The sequence below is a fragment of the Carassius carassius genome, chromosome 12 (assembly GCF_963082965.1).
Source record: "Carassius carassius chromosome 12, fCarCar2.1, whole genome shotgun sequence".
Taxonomy (NCBI): Eukaryota; Metazoa; Chordata; class Actinopteri; order Cypriniformes; family Cyprinidae; genus Carassius; species Carassius carassius.
This window is the reverse complement of record NC_081766.1, coordinates 21,493,800-21,507,706: the sequence shown is the minus strand read 5'-3', so window position 1 is coordinate 21,507,706 and position 13,907 is coordinate 21,493,800. Positions and strand designations below refer to the sequence as shown.

The following is a 13,907-nucleotide window of genomic DNA, read 5'->3' as shown; positions in this document are numbered from 1 at the left end:
GATGTTTTTATCAGCTGTTTGAACTCTCATTCTGACAGCACCCATTCACTGCACAGGATCCATTTTTAAGCAAGTGATGTAATGATACATTTCTCCAAATCTGTTCCGATAAAGAAACAAACCCATCTACATCTTTGATGACCTTAGGGTGAGTACTTTTTTTAGTCAATTTTTATTTTGGGGCTAACTATTTCTTTAACTATATACAGTAAATCTCACAAATAGCACCACTGCAGTGAAGCATGGTAGCTTAATATTTCAGGAATCGTACTCAGGGACAGGAACCTCTGACAGACTACCTATATTAATTTGATGGGGTTTTGACCAGCCTGTTAAGTTGTACATTATTTCAGGGCTTGGTTTCCCTTCATTTCCTTCCCAAGTAAAATCTTCATTCACTCCTGTCTAACTTTCAGATGTATGGACGCTATACACAGGAGTTGGGGGCCTTTGCCAAAGAAGAGGCAGCTCGTCTGCGTGAGGATGGAGCACTGCGGAGGACCACCAGTGTGCGCGGCCAGGCGCCAGAACTGATGGAGTATGAGAAGGACCCGTGTGCCAAGTGTCAAGGTGGGTGTGCTATATAAATGCATGTGCCAATTGTTTGCTGGCTGGTCTGCCAGCATCATAGCTTGCTATTTGCAGCAGTGGCTACAGAGCAAAGCTAGGAAAGCAAAGCAAATCCACAAGGATGAAGGGCAGCAGGGATCGAAAGAAAAAAGATTTCAAAAGGCAGGAGGCAAAAGAGTTGGTAAGAACATGCTGGAACTGGGGATTAGGTGAGACCGTGGAGCTGAATGGGAGGGATTTTCTCAGCTCTTGTTCAGGCCCACATGGAATAAGTGGCAGTAAAACTGGGCACTAAGGATTCATGCTTTTCATGCCAAGGATTGGAACTTTGATTCAAAATTATGAGGAGACGTGAATTAAAATAACAATGCATGATTTAATCTACCAATAAATCACTTATAATATACACAGCAATATACCATAAAAATAAGAATTGTCCAAAGAAAAACAAATGACAAAAATGATGACAGTACTGTACTCAGCCATCAAGGAGCTGTTGCTATGGTTACCCCCCCCCCCCCCTCAGATATCACTACTTCTGTTTGTGCTCTGATTAATCTAACTTTTGTGGTTAATGAAACCCTATCTGAAAACAATATTTTCCTCTATATGTAAAAGTTTTACATACTTTTGAGACCCATCGTTAGGGGATTTTTGGCCTTGAATTAAGGGAGGCAGACCATAATTCAAACCTGACTGCTGTTCCAACTTAAAGGGATACTCCACCCCAAAATGAAATTTTGTCATTAATCACTTACCCCCGTGTCGTTCCTAACCCGTAAAAGCTTCGTTCGTCTTCGTAAAACACAATTGAAGATATTTTGGATGAAAACCGGAAGGCTGTACCCAGCGCCGCTGATACAGAAGAGCGTACACTGCCTGCGTTCAGCTCATAACCTCCAAAATGGTGCTACGGTGATGAGGAGAGAAACAGAGCAGAGGAATTTTTGAATAAAGACTTTTTTTTATTGTTTTCTTCGTGTACAAAAATAATTATTGTCGCTTCATAATGTTACGGTTGAACCACTGATGGTACTGTAGATGGACTATGCTGACGACGTCTTTCATACTTTTCTGGACCTTGACACAGTGTAACTTACTTGGGAGTCTAGGGGGACTGTAAAAAGCCTCCCGGTTTTCATCTAAAATATCTTCAATATTTTTCTGAAGATGAACATGGCTTTTACAGGTTAGGAACGACATGAGGGTAAGTGATAAATAATAAAATTTACATTTTGGGTGGAGTATCCCTTTAACCAGCAAGACTTTCTTGGTCAAAAAGCATGACAATAATACAACATGGTGGCTATCCAGCTTTTTCACCCTTGTTAGACTAGCATCAAACCAGCACTAACCTGCATGAAGCATAGCTTTTAGCATATTTAAATCCATTCCGCATATATTCCTGAAAAAGTTCATCTGGGTCTGCTCATGTATTTGAGGCAGTTCAGTGCTTGCAATGCAGACGTAGTGTTTAACCTCCTGTTTTCTAGATTGCCCTCTACTGGTGATTAATTGTCAGTGGTTTGTGAAGCTCTCAATGTTTATCAATCTTTCACACATATTCCTCAGGTGTGGTCATCAACTGAATCTTAAAGGCATCTTCATGGTCTTCGTATTTATGGCGGAGACACTTTTCATTTTTCAAGCATTGGCGATGAACGTTTTGCTGTTGTCTAGCCTGTAAACAACAACTTGCAGCATTTATCAGCCTGTTCAATTCTCTCTGCACCTCAGTGCAGTGCTTGCCATTCACCAGCAGGGAGCATAATCAGTCTGCGCTGTTTAGGGGTGATAGATGCACATAGACGTGCAGTGTATCTGTAATGAACCTCTGTGTGCCTGTGCATCTGGGTCTAGAAATGCATCACCATTCACCAAACGAGGTATTATATGGACCTTAACATTCGAGTTTACAGATAAAAACTATTCGCCCAAAACTGATTTATTTTTCCATTTTATGGTATGTTAAGATGACTTGCTGAAAAAAGAGAGTTTTGGACAAAAGCAGTTGCCATTCATATTAGAAGTCTGTGATAAATTCCCTGAACTATATATATATATATATATATATATATATATATATAGTTAAGTTCTCATTAAATAGGCAACAGTGTCTCACAGTCCAATGCTTTTAGTGCTAATGAGGTATGTCATTGGTTTCTTGTAATATAAATAGACTGCTCTTTAATCTCCAAAGACACACCGCATCTGTCTCTATATCATCCTTCCTGCCTCCCTGAGTGTGCAAAGCATGAGAAATCTATCAGAAGTGTGCAGCGCAGGTCTTCTGATCCTCCTTGACTGAGTTTGAGGGGTTTGGAGGCTTCTCAGCTCACTACCTACACACTGGTCTACAGAGCTGGCATCATATGTCTGTTTCTCTCTCTCTGTGTCTCTGTCTCATTTCTATTTTATTCCTCCATCTGACTGTAAAACTCTAGCGAGCTGCCACTCTGCATACTGCCTACATAGGTGGCTACCTACTAAGGCATCCTAACCATCATGAAACCTCATGAGTGACTGATCTGGAATGCTATGCATTATGCAGAAACACATACATGGCTCTCTGCAATGGACTCTGGTCTCTAATAGATTTCCATAACTGCAAGGTGCTCGAGATGCATTAAAATACACAGCATATAGAAATATTGGGTAAAATGCTACATTTTTATCTACACTAACTATAGTAAATACTTTTATGGATTGAGCAAAGTAGATATATTTATAACAAACATTAGTTTGAGTATAAATGACCGTTGACTGTAGAAGTCACACCAAGCATTTAAAAATAACCAAAATACTAAATTATACAAATTAAACTAATAAAAGGTACTGAAATAAGCAATTGTTTAAGCAAAAACATTGAGTTTGCTGTTAGCTTGTTGCTTTTGAGAAAATGATACTCTAATAAGCAATTCATAGCAAACTGAAATATTGGGTGCCATAATAAATTTGTATTTACTCTACAGTATTTTTTAAGTATTGTGCAATGGATTTTTTTTTCACTGATCTTGTCAAAGTGCGTTTTGGGATTGCCTTCTGTGTTAAGGATACATGTGATGTTTTGGCCAGAAGAGAGTATTTTGGCAGATAGCATACCTTTTGGTCGAGAACGGGCTTATGGTGTTGGTTTTGATGGCAGCTCATTAGCTTTTGAGATGAAGTCAGTGTTATTATGCCAGATTATCATAAAATACTGTAATAAACTCATTTATAAATCTAGGCAGTCATGGTTTGTGCTTTCTGGGCCTGTTTCCAGAATACAACAACATATTTGAGTTTGTTAGTGGTTGATACAGCACAATAGAGTATGACCAACTACTATTCCCCCACCTACAGTCTGAGTTGCACTATACAAAATTTGCATTATCCTTCTGCCTGTTCCTGCTCCTTCTTTACTCAAATGTCTAATTGCAAAAATGTATTGACGTATTGATTGTTTTTCAATAAAAGAGAACAAGATTTAATCAATAAAAAATATTTTTTTATTTTATTATCAGATGGCTCTGTAAAAATGTTAACTACCCTGACAAAATTTTCACCGGCATCAGCACACATACACACCCACAAACACATTATGTAGTGATGAGTTGTTACGTCCCAGAAATAATATAGAAATTTTTCATGACGGCTCTATGACAGTGACAAATTTATAAACACTTTTTCTTAACAATAATGCCATGCAATTCCAATTCATTTTATTTTGACAGTCCACTTCAGACAGTAAACAGTCTACTAATACTTAAATGACAGGTGGTTTACATAGTTGCTTATAATTAGTAAAAAGTGGATTATCAAAATAAAGTGTTCCCCCAAAACATTATTGATGTAATTATTATATTTTTGCTTCAATAAACCACATTAATGAAATCAAACAGTTTGCCTTGATCAACTTATTTTAATTAAGCATATTTGTCAAAACAATATGCATGTTTTTCGTATGAGATCCAGCATCAGAGCATACAGTATACAGCCCATAACCAAACAGAGCATATAAGCACATATTTCTCTCTCTCTTGTATAATTACACTTTATTTGTGAATTCCAAGATGACAGAGGGGGGTAGATTTGCGACAAGCTGTCAGCATCCTGCTGTTTGTTCTCTATGCAACTTAGAGAGAAGTCCTACAACCATAGCTGACTTAATCTGTCTATTTCAGTACTAATTGTTTTGGAACTGTGGATGCAAACAGAGAACTGGCAGCAGTCCAGCAGCTCGCCCTCATGGGAAACTGTGCGGCTCAATGAAGAAAATGCAGCATAAGTTGTCATATCAGGCAGAAAGAGGGCAGATACTATTGCCACTCACCAAACCTCCTACACCTTTCCACTCGCTCTGGGGATATAAATAGGTCTTGGATATATAATACATTGTTATATTATGCATGCATGCCACATAAGGATGTCACATCCAGTGCTGGCCTGTGACTCACTTGTCAAAGACATTAAAGTCTGTGTGGGGAAGCATGGGTTCTGCATATTTATACGGTTATTCCTCAAACTCCCATTAAGTGTCAAAATATGCCGCATCTCAGCACTTCTGTCTGGCACGGTTTGCAGATAAGCACTGCAGGTTTGCTCATCCAAAATGTGGCTTGAGTTGCGGTAAATTTGGTTCAGCTTATTGCTTTCTCGGTTGTGGATTGTTACAGGGTTTATTTTGAGAGCAAAGAGCATCTGTTGTGTCACTTCAGTTGGCAAATCTGCCCGTGTGCCAACTCCAGCACTAAGGGCTGCTGAGCGGGTGCTGAAGCTGGCGGGGCAGCATCTCTACATAGAGGTGTCCCTTCACCTGCCGTGACCCTTCCCTTTCTGCTGTCTTTCAGATGCGTCTTATCTTCACACACACAAGCCATTTCCTGTCTTGGTCTCTGCAACCCTGTCCACCCCTATGCAACAGCACAAGTGTTCACACTCTGTTTTCTCAGGAGTCTGGAAACTTTCCAGGGAAAAAACAAGCTCGTTTATGAGCAAATGTTAACTTCATTAAAGCATACTGTGCACCTACTGCTGGGTTTGGGTAATTGCACTTGAGTTGTTCATTTCCAATTCATACAGCCTATCTCTATGCTGTGAACACAGACTGACCTATAAAGAACAGGGAAACTGTGGGTGTTGAAGGTGCCTAATAGATTAGATCACTCAAAAAACAAAATTATGACCGAATTTACTCACACCCCTTGATCATTAAAATTTAGAATAGAAAATTCAATAATTTTGCCCTTGCCTTGCAATTACTATAAATGCATTATAAAAGTATTCCACATGACTCATGCTCTCTCTCTCTCTCTCTCTCTCTCTCTCTCACTCTCTCTATGTGTGTGTACACACACACACACACACACACACACATAGACTATTAACTACACAACAGTTATAAAAGGCCATTAAGTGGCCTTAACTGCACTTACATCAAAAATAAGTACAATGTACTTATTGTGTTCATATTGTATTGCAAAACACTTTTGCTGCTATAGAGGTGGGATACGGGTAAGGTTAGGGACAGGTTGGTGGTATGGGTAGAATTAAGGATGGGTTAAATTGTAAGGGATGGGTCAACAGTGTTATTATTAATGTAATTACAGACGTTAATTACAGATGTAATTACATGCGGGTATTGAAAAAAATATACGTACAATGTAAAAACATGTATGTACACAATAAGTGCATTGTACCAAATGATAAATTAAAATGTAAGTACATAGTAGATAAGGCCACATAATATAAAGTGGTACCTACATTTTTTTTACTGTATTTTTATATCAAATAAAGACCTGCGGAAGAGACTTACAGACCCCAGTCTTTTGATTGTGGTTGTATAAATTGATTTTCCTATAGATTTTGCATATTTTTAAGCTTCAGTGCCTTGGTGGTCATTACTTAGAACTGCTTGGACAGGAGCATATTATTATAATTCACCATTTGTGTGTATCAAAAAAAAAAAAATACAGTAATACAGTTTTGGAATGGCAGGTAGAGTATATGATGACTGAATTTTCTTTTTTTTAGGTAATCTGTATAATTTTTCTCTGCAGTCTGTACATCATGGTGTCGGAAGTTCTTGATTTCCCGTGTGGGTGAAGACTGGATCTTTCTCATCCTCCTGGGGCTTCTCATGGCATTGGTCAGCTGGGCTATGGACTACACTATTGCCTTCTGCCAGCAAGGTGAGAGAGAAAAGAATGACAAGAAAGAAAAGGACAATTTTCCGTTGCACTTAATTTTAGTATGTGCACTTACATGTACAGTACTTACAGTGTACTTTAAGTGTACTTACCTAAAAAGTACTGGTAATATAAGGTAACTAAATGGGGTAGGGTTAGGTTTAGGGGTAGGTTCAGGGTCAGTACCTAGTTATTACCTAGTTATTATTAATAACATTAATAAGTACATAGTATGTACATGAGGAACAGGACTGTAAAATAAAGTGCTGCTTGGCACGGTTCCATGAAAGTACAGATGGTGTCATTTAATCAGTCAAGTATTGTTTTGTTTTTTGTTTGTTTTTTCATCATCATGTGTTTTCTGCGATTGTGCATTAATGTTTGAACAAATTGATGCCATCTCGCAGACCTCTTTTTTTCTTTTTTTTTACAAAAGAATATGTTTATTTACAAGGACTGGAGGTGTGACAGTTCAGATTAACAAAAAAGCACAGAATTATCTTAGTACATACCAAGGGCATTTTTTAATGTCACCGTATTTGCTGCATCAAGTGCTTTCCACACATAAAAATACCTCAAAAGTGTACAAAAAATACAAGTAGTACTTGCTAAGTAGTACTTGTGAAGTATTACATATGTTATGACAGATATGTTAAAATGACGTACACTCGCATGAAATGAAGAACCCAGTCGTATCAATGGCCCCCAGAAAACTATTTTATATTACACATGGCCTGTTTTTAGACTGAGTCCACACCTTGGTCTTGTAATGTCACATGGACTGTCAGTGGTAGTCTGTTGTGGAGTCTACATCAGGAAGGGAGCATTAAGGGTGCACAACGACCTTTGGCAGACAACTGCCAATGCAAATGTGCAGGAGCACTCAGTGTACAGGACAGGGCCATAGAGTAGATAACCCCCTAATGTTAGTTGCCATATAGATTTCAAAGAGGGGAAAAACCCCAAAGACTATAGAATACCCAAGGCTTGTCACTTATATAGTTTTGAATGTGGGAAAATGCAACACTCAATATGACCACTCTTTCGAAGAAGCCCCACCTTCTGAATAGAAGAGCCAATCACATATCGGAGAAGTCAACGTGTCACTGCATTTAGGACTGCATGCGCACTAGCTGGTCTAGCCATTTAACGCTATTTGAGCAAAAGAAACAACATTTATTAGACAGTTGTTGTCAGATTTCATTGTTGATTTCAAAGATGAAATTTAATCGTAAGCTTGGTGAACAGTTTTGGAGAATTCGATAATTTCCCTATTCTGAGAGATAGGAACTGCACTTGCATGCCCAAGAAGCATTTCAAAGATGGCCTACCAAGTGAAATGACTAGCATTAAAGGGACTTTGAAAACTGTAGGTGGACCACTGAGATCATATTCAGCCGATTTAAATGATCCCAGTAATCATCACATTAATGTGCACTTTTGATTCAGCTAAGGGGCATTTCTTCAATGAAAATAATAAAAATTAATATAATATTTTTTCAACCACGCCAGTAGGTGTCAGTATAAAGTTCAGGCAGGAAAAGGAATTGAAACAATTGTCTATAGTGTGATTTAGTTAAAGGTACAGGTTGTAGGACCTGTGATGGGATGGGATTTGTTGTCTTCTACCCAACCGCTGACGGCCATCAATCAGAAGGAAAGATAAATCATGGATTTAACGCGAGATCAACGATTTGCGCAAGTAGATTACATACAAAGTCAATTCAAAGACGCGATCAGACTATGAAACCAGACGCGTCCTCGTGCGGGTCTAGAGACGCGATGCTCCGCGTTTGGCGTGTATGCCCTATAATACTTATCTTGTTGATCGTTATAATAGCATACGTTCTCTGTAAAGATACGAATCAAAACAACTCACTTGTCGAGTAAAACACAAGTGAGATCGGCATCTCTTTCTATTTGAAGTTTGTCACGAAGCTACTTCCGCATTTGTCCACGACACTGTTGTCATGTGGTTTCTATGTCAGTAACGGCGGTAACAAAGGGTAACTAACGTCATTGACAGGCGACTGTACTACCCCGTGTCACTGTCTACAATGGGAATTTTCTCATGATTTACTAGTAGTTGAAAACATTAGAGATATTTTTAGTAATCAGCTGGACAAAATATATAACACTAGCCTAGTGGTTTTGAGACATTTTACTGCAAATATCTTACAAATTGTACCTTTAATGGGCATTTTTTCAATTAAAAAAACACCACTTTTTCATCCAAACCAATATGTGTCATTGATTTGGGTAGGAAAATAATTGAAAAGGGTTACAACTAATCACAGAGCACAAGTTTTATTCAGTCATGGGCATTTCTTTATTCAAAAATGTTTTCTATTGTATCCACGCCAATAGGTGTCAGTATTAATTCTAAGACAGCTGTCAAATTGAGCAGGAAAATGGATAGTAAAAAATAACAAATAAATGACAAATCACAAGTAAAAGTAGGTGTATAGTCTATAGTTTTATTAAGTTATGCGCATTTCATAAAATAAAATAATATATATATATGTATGTATGTATGTATGTATATATATATATATATATATATATATATATATATATATATATATATATATATATATATATATACATACATATTTTTCATCCACATTAATAGGTCTCAGTATAAACTGGGCAGGAAAATGAACTTAAAAAATTAACAGTTAAATAACAAAACACAAGTAAATGTACATATATAGTCTATAGTTGCATACCAGGTGTTATGCATACCAGGTATTATGCAATTTACTATGTACTTTACCATCTAGTGTATGAATTTTAGACAGCTGAGTGCATGTTGAGTACATTAAGTGTCATTTTTTGTTTTATTAAGTGCACCATCAGGTATATGAAGTGTACTTTTTCTTTTTGCAGTTTTCAACATTAACACATTACTCACACTATTTATACTACAAATGACATAGAATAGCGCATGAGGACACGCATTGCTACACATCTTATCCCTCTACAGAAATGTAATTATATTTTGTGTGTCGGTGTCTGCAGCACAGAAGTGGATGTACGTTGGTCTGCAAAATAACATGTTACTGCAGTACCTGGCCTGGGTCACTTACCCAGTAGTTCTCATCACATTCTCCGCCGGTTTCACACAGATACTGGCGCCACAGGCAGTGGGTGAGATACGCACACACTCACCCATGCTCACGTAATCAATTTAAGCCAAATGGCCTTTAAGTGTTCTCAGATCTCTTTGTAAACCCCTTTGTCTTTTCTTCCTCTAGGCTCTGGGATCCCAGAGATGAAGACCATTCTCCGAGGTGTGGTGCTAAAAGAGTACCTCACTTTCAAAACCTTCGTCGCCAAAGTGATTGGCTTAACTTGTGCCCTTGGAAGTGGCATGCCTCTGGGCAAAGAGGTGCACGAGATGGGATATCTGATCCTAGATAAGCGTTCTTATGCTAAAATACTTTAAGCCTTTGCCCTGTGATCACATCTGTTATTTCTATCTCCCCTCGCGTCCTCTAGGGACCATTTGTTCATGTTGCCAGTCTATGTGCTGCTCTGTTGAGCAAATTCATGGCGTTGTTTGGAGGAATCTACATGGTGAGAGATTTTCTTTTAATGCTGTCTTTTGTCAGTAACTTTCTGACATCTCATACTGTGGTAACACTTTATAATACCTTCCACTAACAAACATTATTGCAACATATTAAGCTTTACAAAAGACAATTTACAATCAAATAATTAGACATGTTAGTGGCCCTATTAAGAACCCTTTTGGGCACTGCTGTCACACTCTAAAATGAAGGAATTAGAAAGCAAATGTGCACACAGAGTTAGCATTAGTTTAAATCTACCTGATATTTTCAGACTTTTCTTGAAAAGGAAAAAAATACTGAAAACAACAATAGTTGGGGTAACACCTACTAATAATATTTGACTGTGCTTTAACTTCTGATCAATTAAACATCATATAATATTTGTTAAATGATGCAATGGCCTGTTAATAATGACCCATTAATGAGAGATATCATAAAGCGTTACCAATGACTTGTGTTTGTGTCATTACTTTACATGTCACTGCAACCGGAATATCATGGCCTTGTTCTTCCAGTCTCATCTGCGTGTATCATACAAACAAGCAGCTGAGGGTTCTCTAGGGTTTTTTGTTAGTCTGTGATTAGTCAGAGTACACAAGGTGTCGGTTCTCGAGGGAATGTCAAGTACAGTGAATGGAGCCGTTTGTCAGCCTTTATGTGATTCCATATAAACCCTCTGGACTCTTCCCACAAAGTAACCTGAGAGATCACAGCACGCTGGGGAATGGATCAATAACATGTTGTTATAGCAGAGTGAATCTGACAGAAAATCGGAGAACATAAACATTCCGGCACATTTTAACTGTTGCACTGTAATTGAATGCACTTTAATTAGGCAAATGTCAATGGCATGTTTGCACAGTTAATCAGGCAGTGGGGTCTGGGGTAACAGGTCGTGCTGATAATTATTTGTCTGACACCTCATACCTGTGGGTGTTACTTTTGATAGTTGGATATGAATGAGCTCCAATTAGGGCAAGGGGAAAACAGATAGATAGATTTCTTTTGGAATGGATGCGTAGATAGATAGACAGACAGATCAAACGTAGTCAAAATTTTACAGTTCACATTATTTATTCACATATTTATTTTTTGTAGATACAGAATTGAAACAGTGTCAGTACTTAAAGTATTGATAGGTTTTGAAAGAACAGAGTGCAGATATTCACATGTATGTGTGTTATTTTGATTTACTGCTGAAGGAAGAGCCCTTTGAGGGAAACAAGGTAAGATGCAGGTATTATTATGTTTGGGTGTGTCCATGTGATCAGATTTACTGAAAGTGTTATAATGAAAGAAAAAAAAATCTAATTTTATTATTATTTTTAAATCTCCATTTGTGATTCTTTTTTTTTTTTTTTTAAGTTTACCATTTTTCCATTGTAATTTAGAGTCTTACTGGACTTCATCCTACCTGGCCGTAGCAAACCGTTCACAAAGATAGCATATAGTGAATGAAAGAGCAGTGTTTGTCCATTTTTTAACTGTGTTCACAGCATGTCATTGCCATGTATCCATCAGTGTAATTACCCTGTTCCACTTTTGGCTGTCTGTTAAATGCCACCGCGACAGTCATTTGAAACAGGATTTGCATGCATTGGGTTTTCTTGTTAATCTGACAGAACGAGCTGAGAAACACAGAAATGCTGTCAGCCGCCTGTGCAGTGGGGGTGGGCTGTTGCTTTGCGGCCCCTATTGGAGGTAAGTCCTGACATTGTGATCATAGCTGGCCACTGGAGATAACGCCATATCACATTTATAACAGTAACGTTCCCCTGTATACTTCCAGCTTTGAGCAGAGTTGTTTTTCATATGATCTGCTGTGTTGTGGCAGGAGTGCTGTTTAGTATTGAGGTCACATCTACGTTCTTTGCTGTGAGGAACTACTGGAGAGGATTCTTCGCTGCAACCTTCAGTGCTTTTATCTTCAGGGTGCTGGCGGTGTGGAATAAGGATGAGGGTGAGGGAAAAATCAGTTATGATAGCCAGATGATTCATACGTCATAAATTTCTGACTGTCATTCACTCTTCGTCATACTGCAGAGACAATCACGGCTCTCTTCAAAACGCGCTTTCGTCTGGACTTTCCCTTTGACCTACAAGAGCTTCCAGCTTTTGCTGTGCTCGGGTTTGTGTCTCACCTTCGCCATCTTTCTCCTAAACAGAAATGCGATTTGCATAATTTAAATTACAGTAGTCAAAACACTGATTTCATGCAAACCAACATCCTTGTCTGAGAACATTTGTGTCAAATATGTCTAAGCGCATTAAAACAGTTTATTTGCAAAGCTTAGACTTCTGCTTTCAAACATGTAGAGTTGTGTTCAGGTTCACACGTCTAGTCTTTAAATCCAACAAGTTAGTTCTTTTTTTTGTAAAATAGAAATGTGCAATGATCATAGTTATGCCTCTTGTTTTATGAGATTAATGCAATCTGTTGTTGTTTGTTTGTTGTTGTTTTCTCAGGATTGCCAGTGGTTTCGGAGGTGCGTTGTTTGTCTACCTGAACAGGATCATAGTGGAGTCTATGAGAAAACAGAAAACCATCAACAAGTTTTTGCTAAAAAAGTGAGGTTTTTTTACTGCTTCTCAACAGTATTTCTCATTGTCCAATGCATTTTTTAGGTACTAGCTCAGTATAAATTTCCATTCCATTGTAAAGAATTTTACAAAGAATATTACTTTATAATAATTAAACATTTATTTAGTATTTTTAGGTAAAAGTTTTCTTTCTCATGTTTGGCATCCCATAGAAGACTAGTGTATCCAGCAGTGGTCACTCTTCTTGTCTCTACACTCACCTTTCCTCCGGGGTTTGGACAGTTCATGGCAGGCCAGGTCTGATGTTTCATGTTTATTTTGTCTCTTATTTAAATTCCTTCAGATTTCATTCCCTATATCTTTCTTCTTTCTACACAACCAGACTTTTTCAGTGTTTCAAGTGTGCCTCATGCTGATAGATTTATTTGTTGCAGATCAGTACTTCTGCATTAAATAACAAACTGCGCTGCCTCCTCATTTAGCTGACTCAACATGAGTCACTAGTGGCACTGTTTGACAACCAGACCTGGTACAAGCAAGGTGTTGCTGAGGAGTTTGCGTATTCAAGTGAAGTACCTCAGGCCTGGAAGCATCCACAAGTCGGTGTGTTTATCACACTCCTCCTCTTCATTGTCATGAAGGTGTGTCTCATCATAGTATGTTAAATATGAAGACCATGATTGTTAAAGGAATAGTTCAACCCAAATTAAAAACTGTTAAGAATGTACTCACCCTCGGGCCATCCGAGATGTAGACAAGTTTGTTTTTTCATCTGAACATATTTGGAGCATTTTTACTTACAAATTTACTTACTTACAAATTTACTTACAAATTTAGCATTACACCTTTAACTTTAAACCATTGTTTCTGGCCAAAATACCAAAAGTCTAAATTTCATAATATTTCTTCCTCCACTAGAAAAGACCATCCTCTGTTGTCAAATCAAAATCCACCAACCTATTTCTTTATAATGGTGCTTGATCTGAGGGTGTGTATATTTTCAGTACATTTTCATTTTTGGAAGAAGTATTTCTTTAACAGCAATGTAAAACAC

The 13,907-nt window shown here is 37.9% G+C and overlaps 1 protein-coding gene across 5 annotated transcripts in view; it reads left to right on the top strand.

The window, feature by feature from the left end:
* LOC132155102 (chloride channel protein 2-like) overlaps positions 1-13,907 on the top strand; it is a 44,996-nt gene that overhangs the window by 20,174 nt on the left and 10,915 nt on the right. For 3 of the 5 annotated variants that reach the window (XM_059563895.1, XM_059563896.1, XM_059563892.1), the window contains exons 2-13: positions 417-570; positions 6,609-6,740; positions 9,759-9,887; positions 9,995-10,128; positions 10,239-10,316; positions 11,509-11,538; positions 11,935-12,013; positions 12,147-12,272; positions 12,356-12,440; positions 12,779-12,880; positions 13,066-13,150; positions 13,336-13,494. In XM_059563895.1, coding sequence (XP_059419878.1) covers positions 417-570; positions 6,609-6,740; positions 9,759-9,887; positions 9,995-10,128; positions 10,239-10,316; positions 11,509-11,538; positions 11,935-12,013; positions 12,147-12,272; positions 12,356-12,440; positions 12,779-12,880; positions 13,066-13,150; positions 13,336-13,494 — 1,293 coding nt within the window. The remainder of the gene's footprint in view (positions 1-416; positions 571-6,608; positions 6,741-9,758; positions 9,888-9,994; positions 10,129-10,238; positions 10,317-11,508; positions 11,539-11,934; positions 12,014-12,146; positions 12,273-12,355; positions 12,441-12,778; positions 12,881-13,065; positions 13,151-13,335; positions 13,495-13,907) is intronic. The other 2 variants (XM_059563893.1, XM_059563894.1) reach the window with 2 other exon arrangements.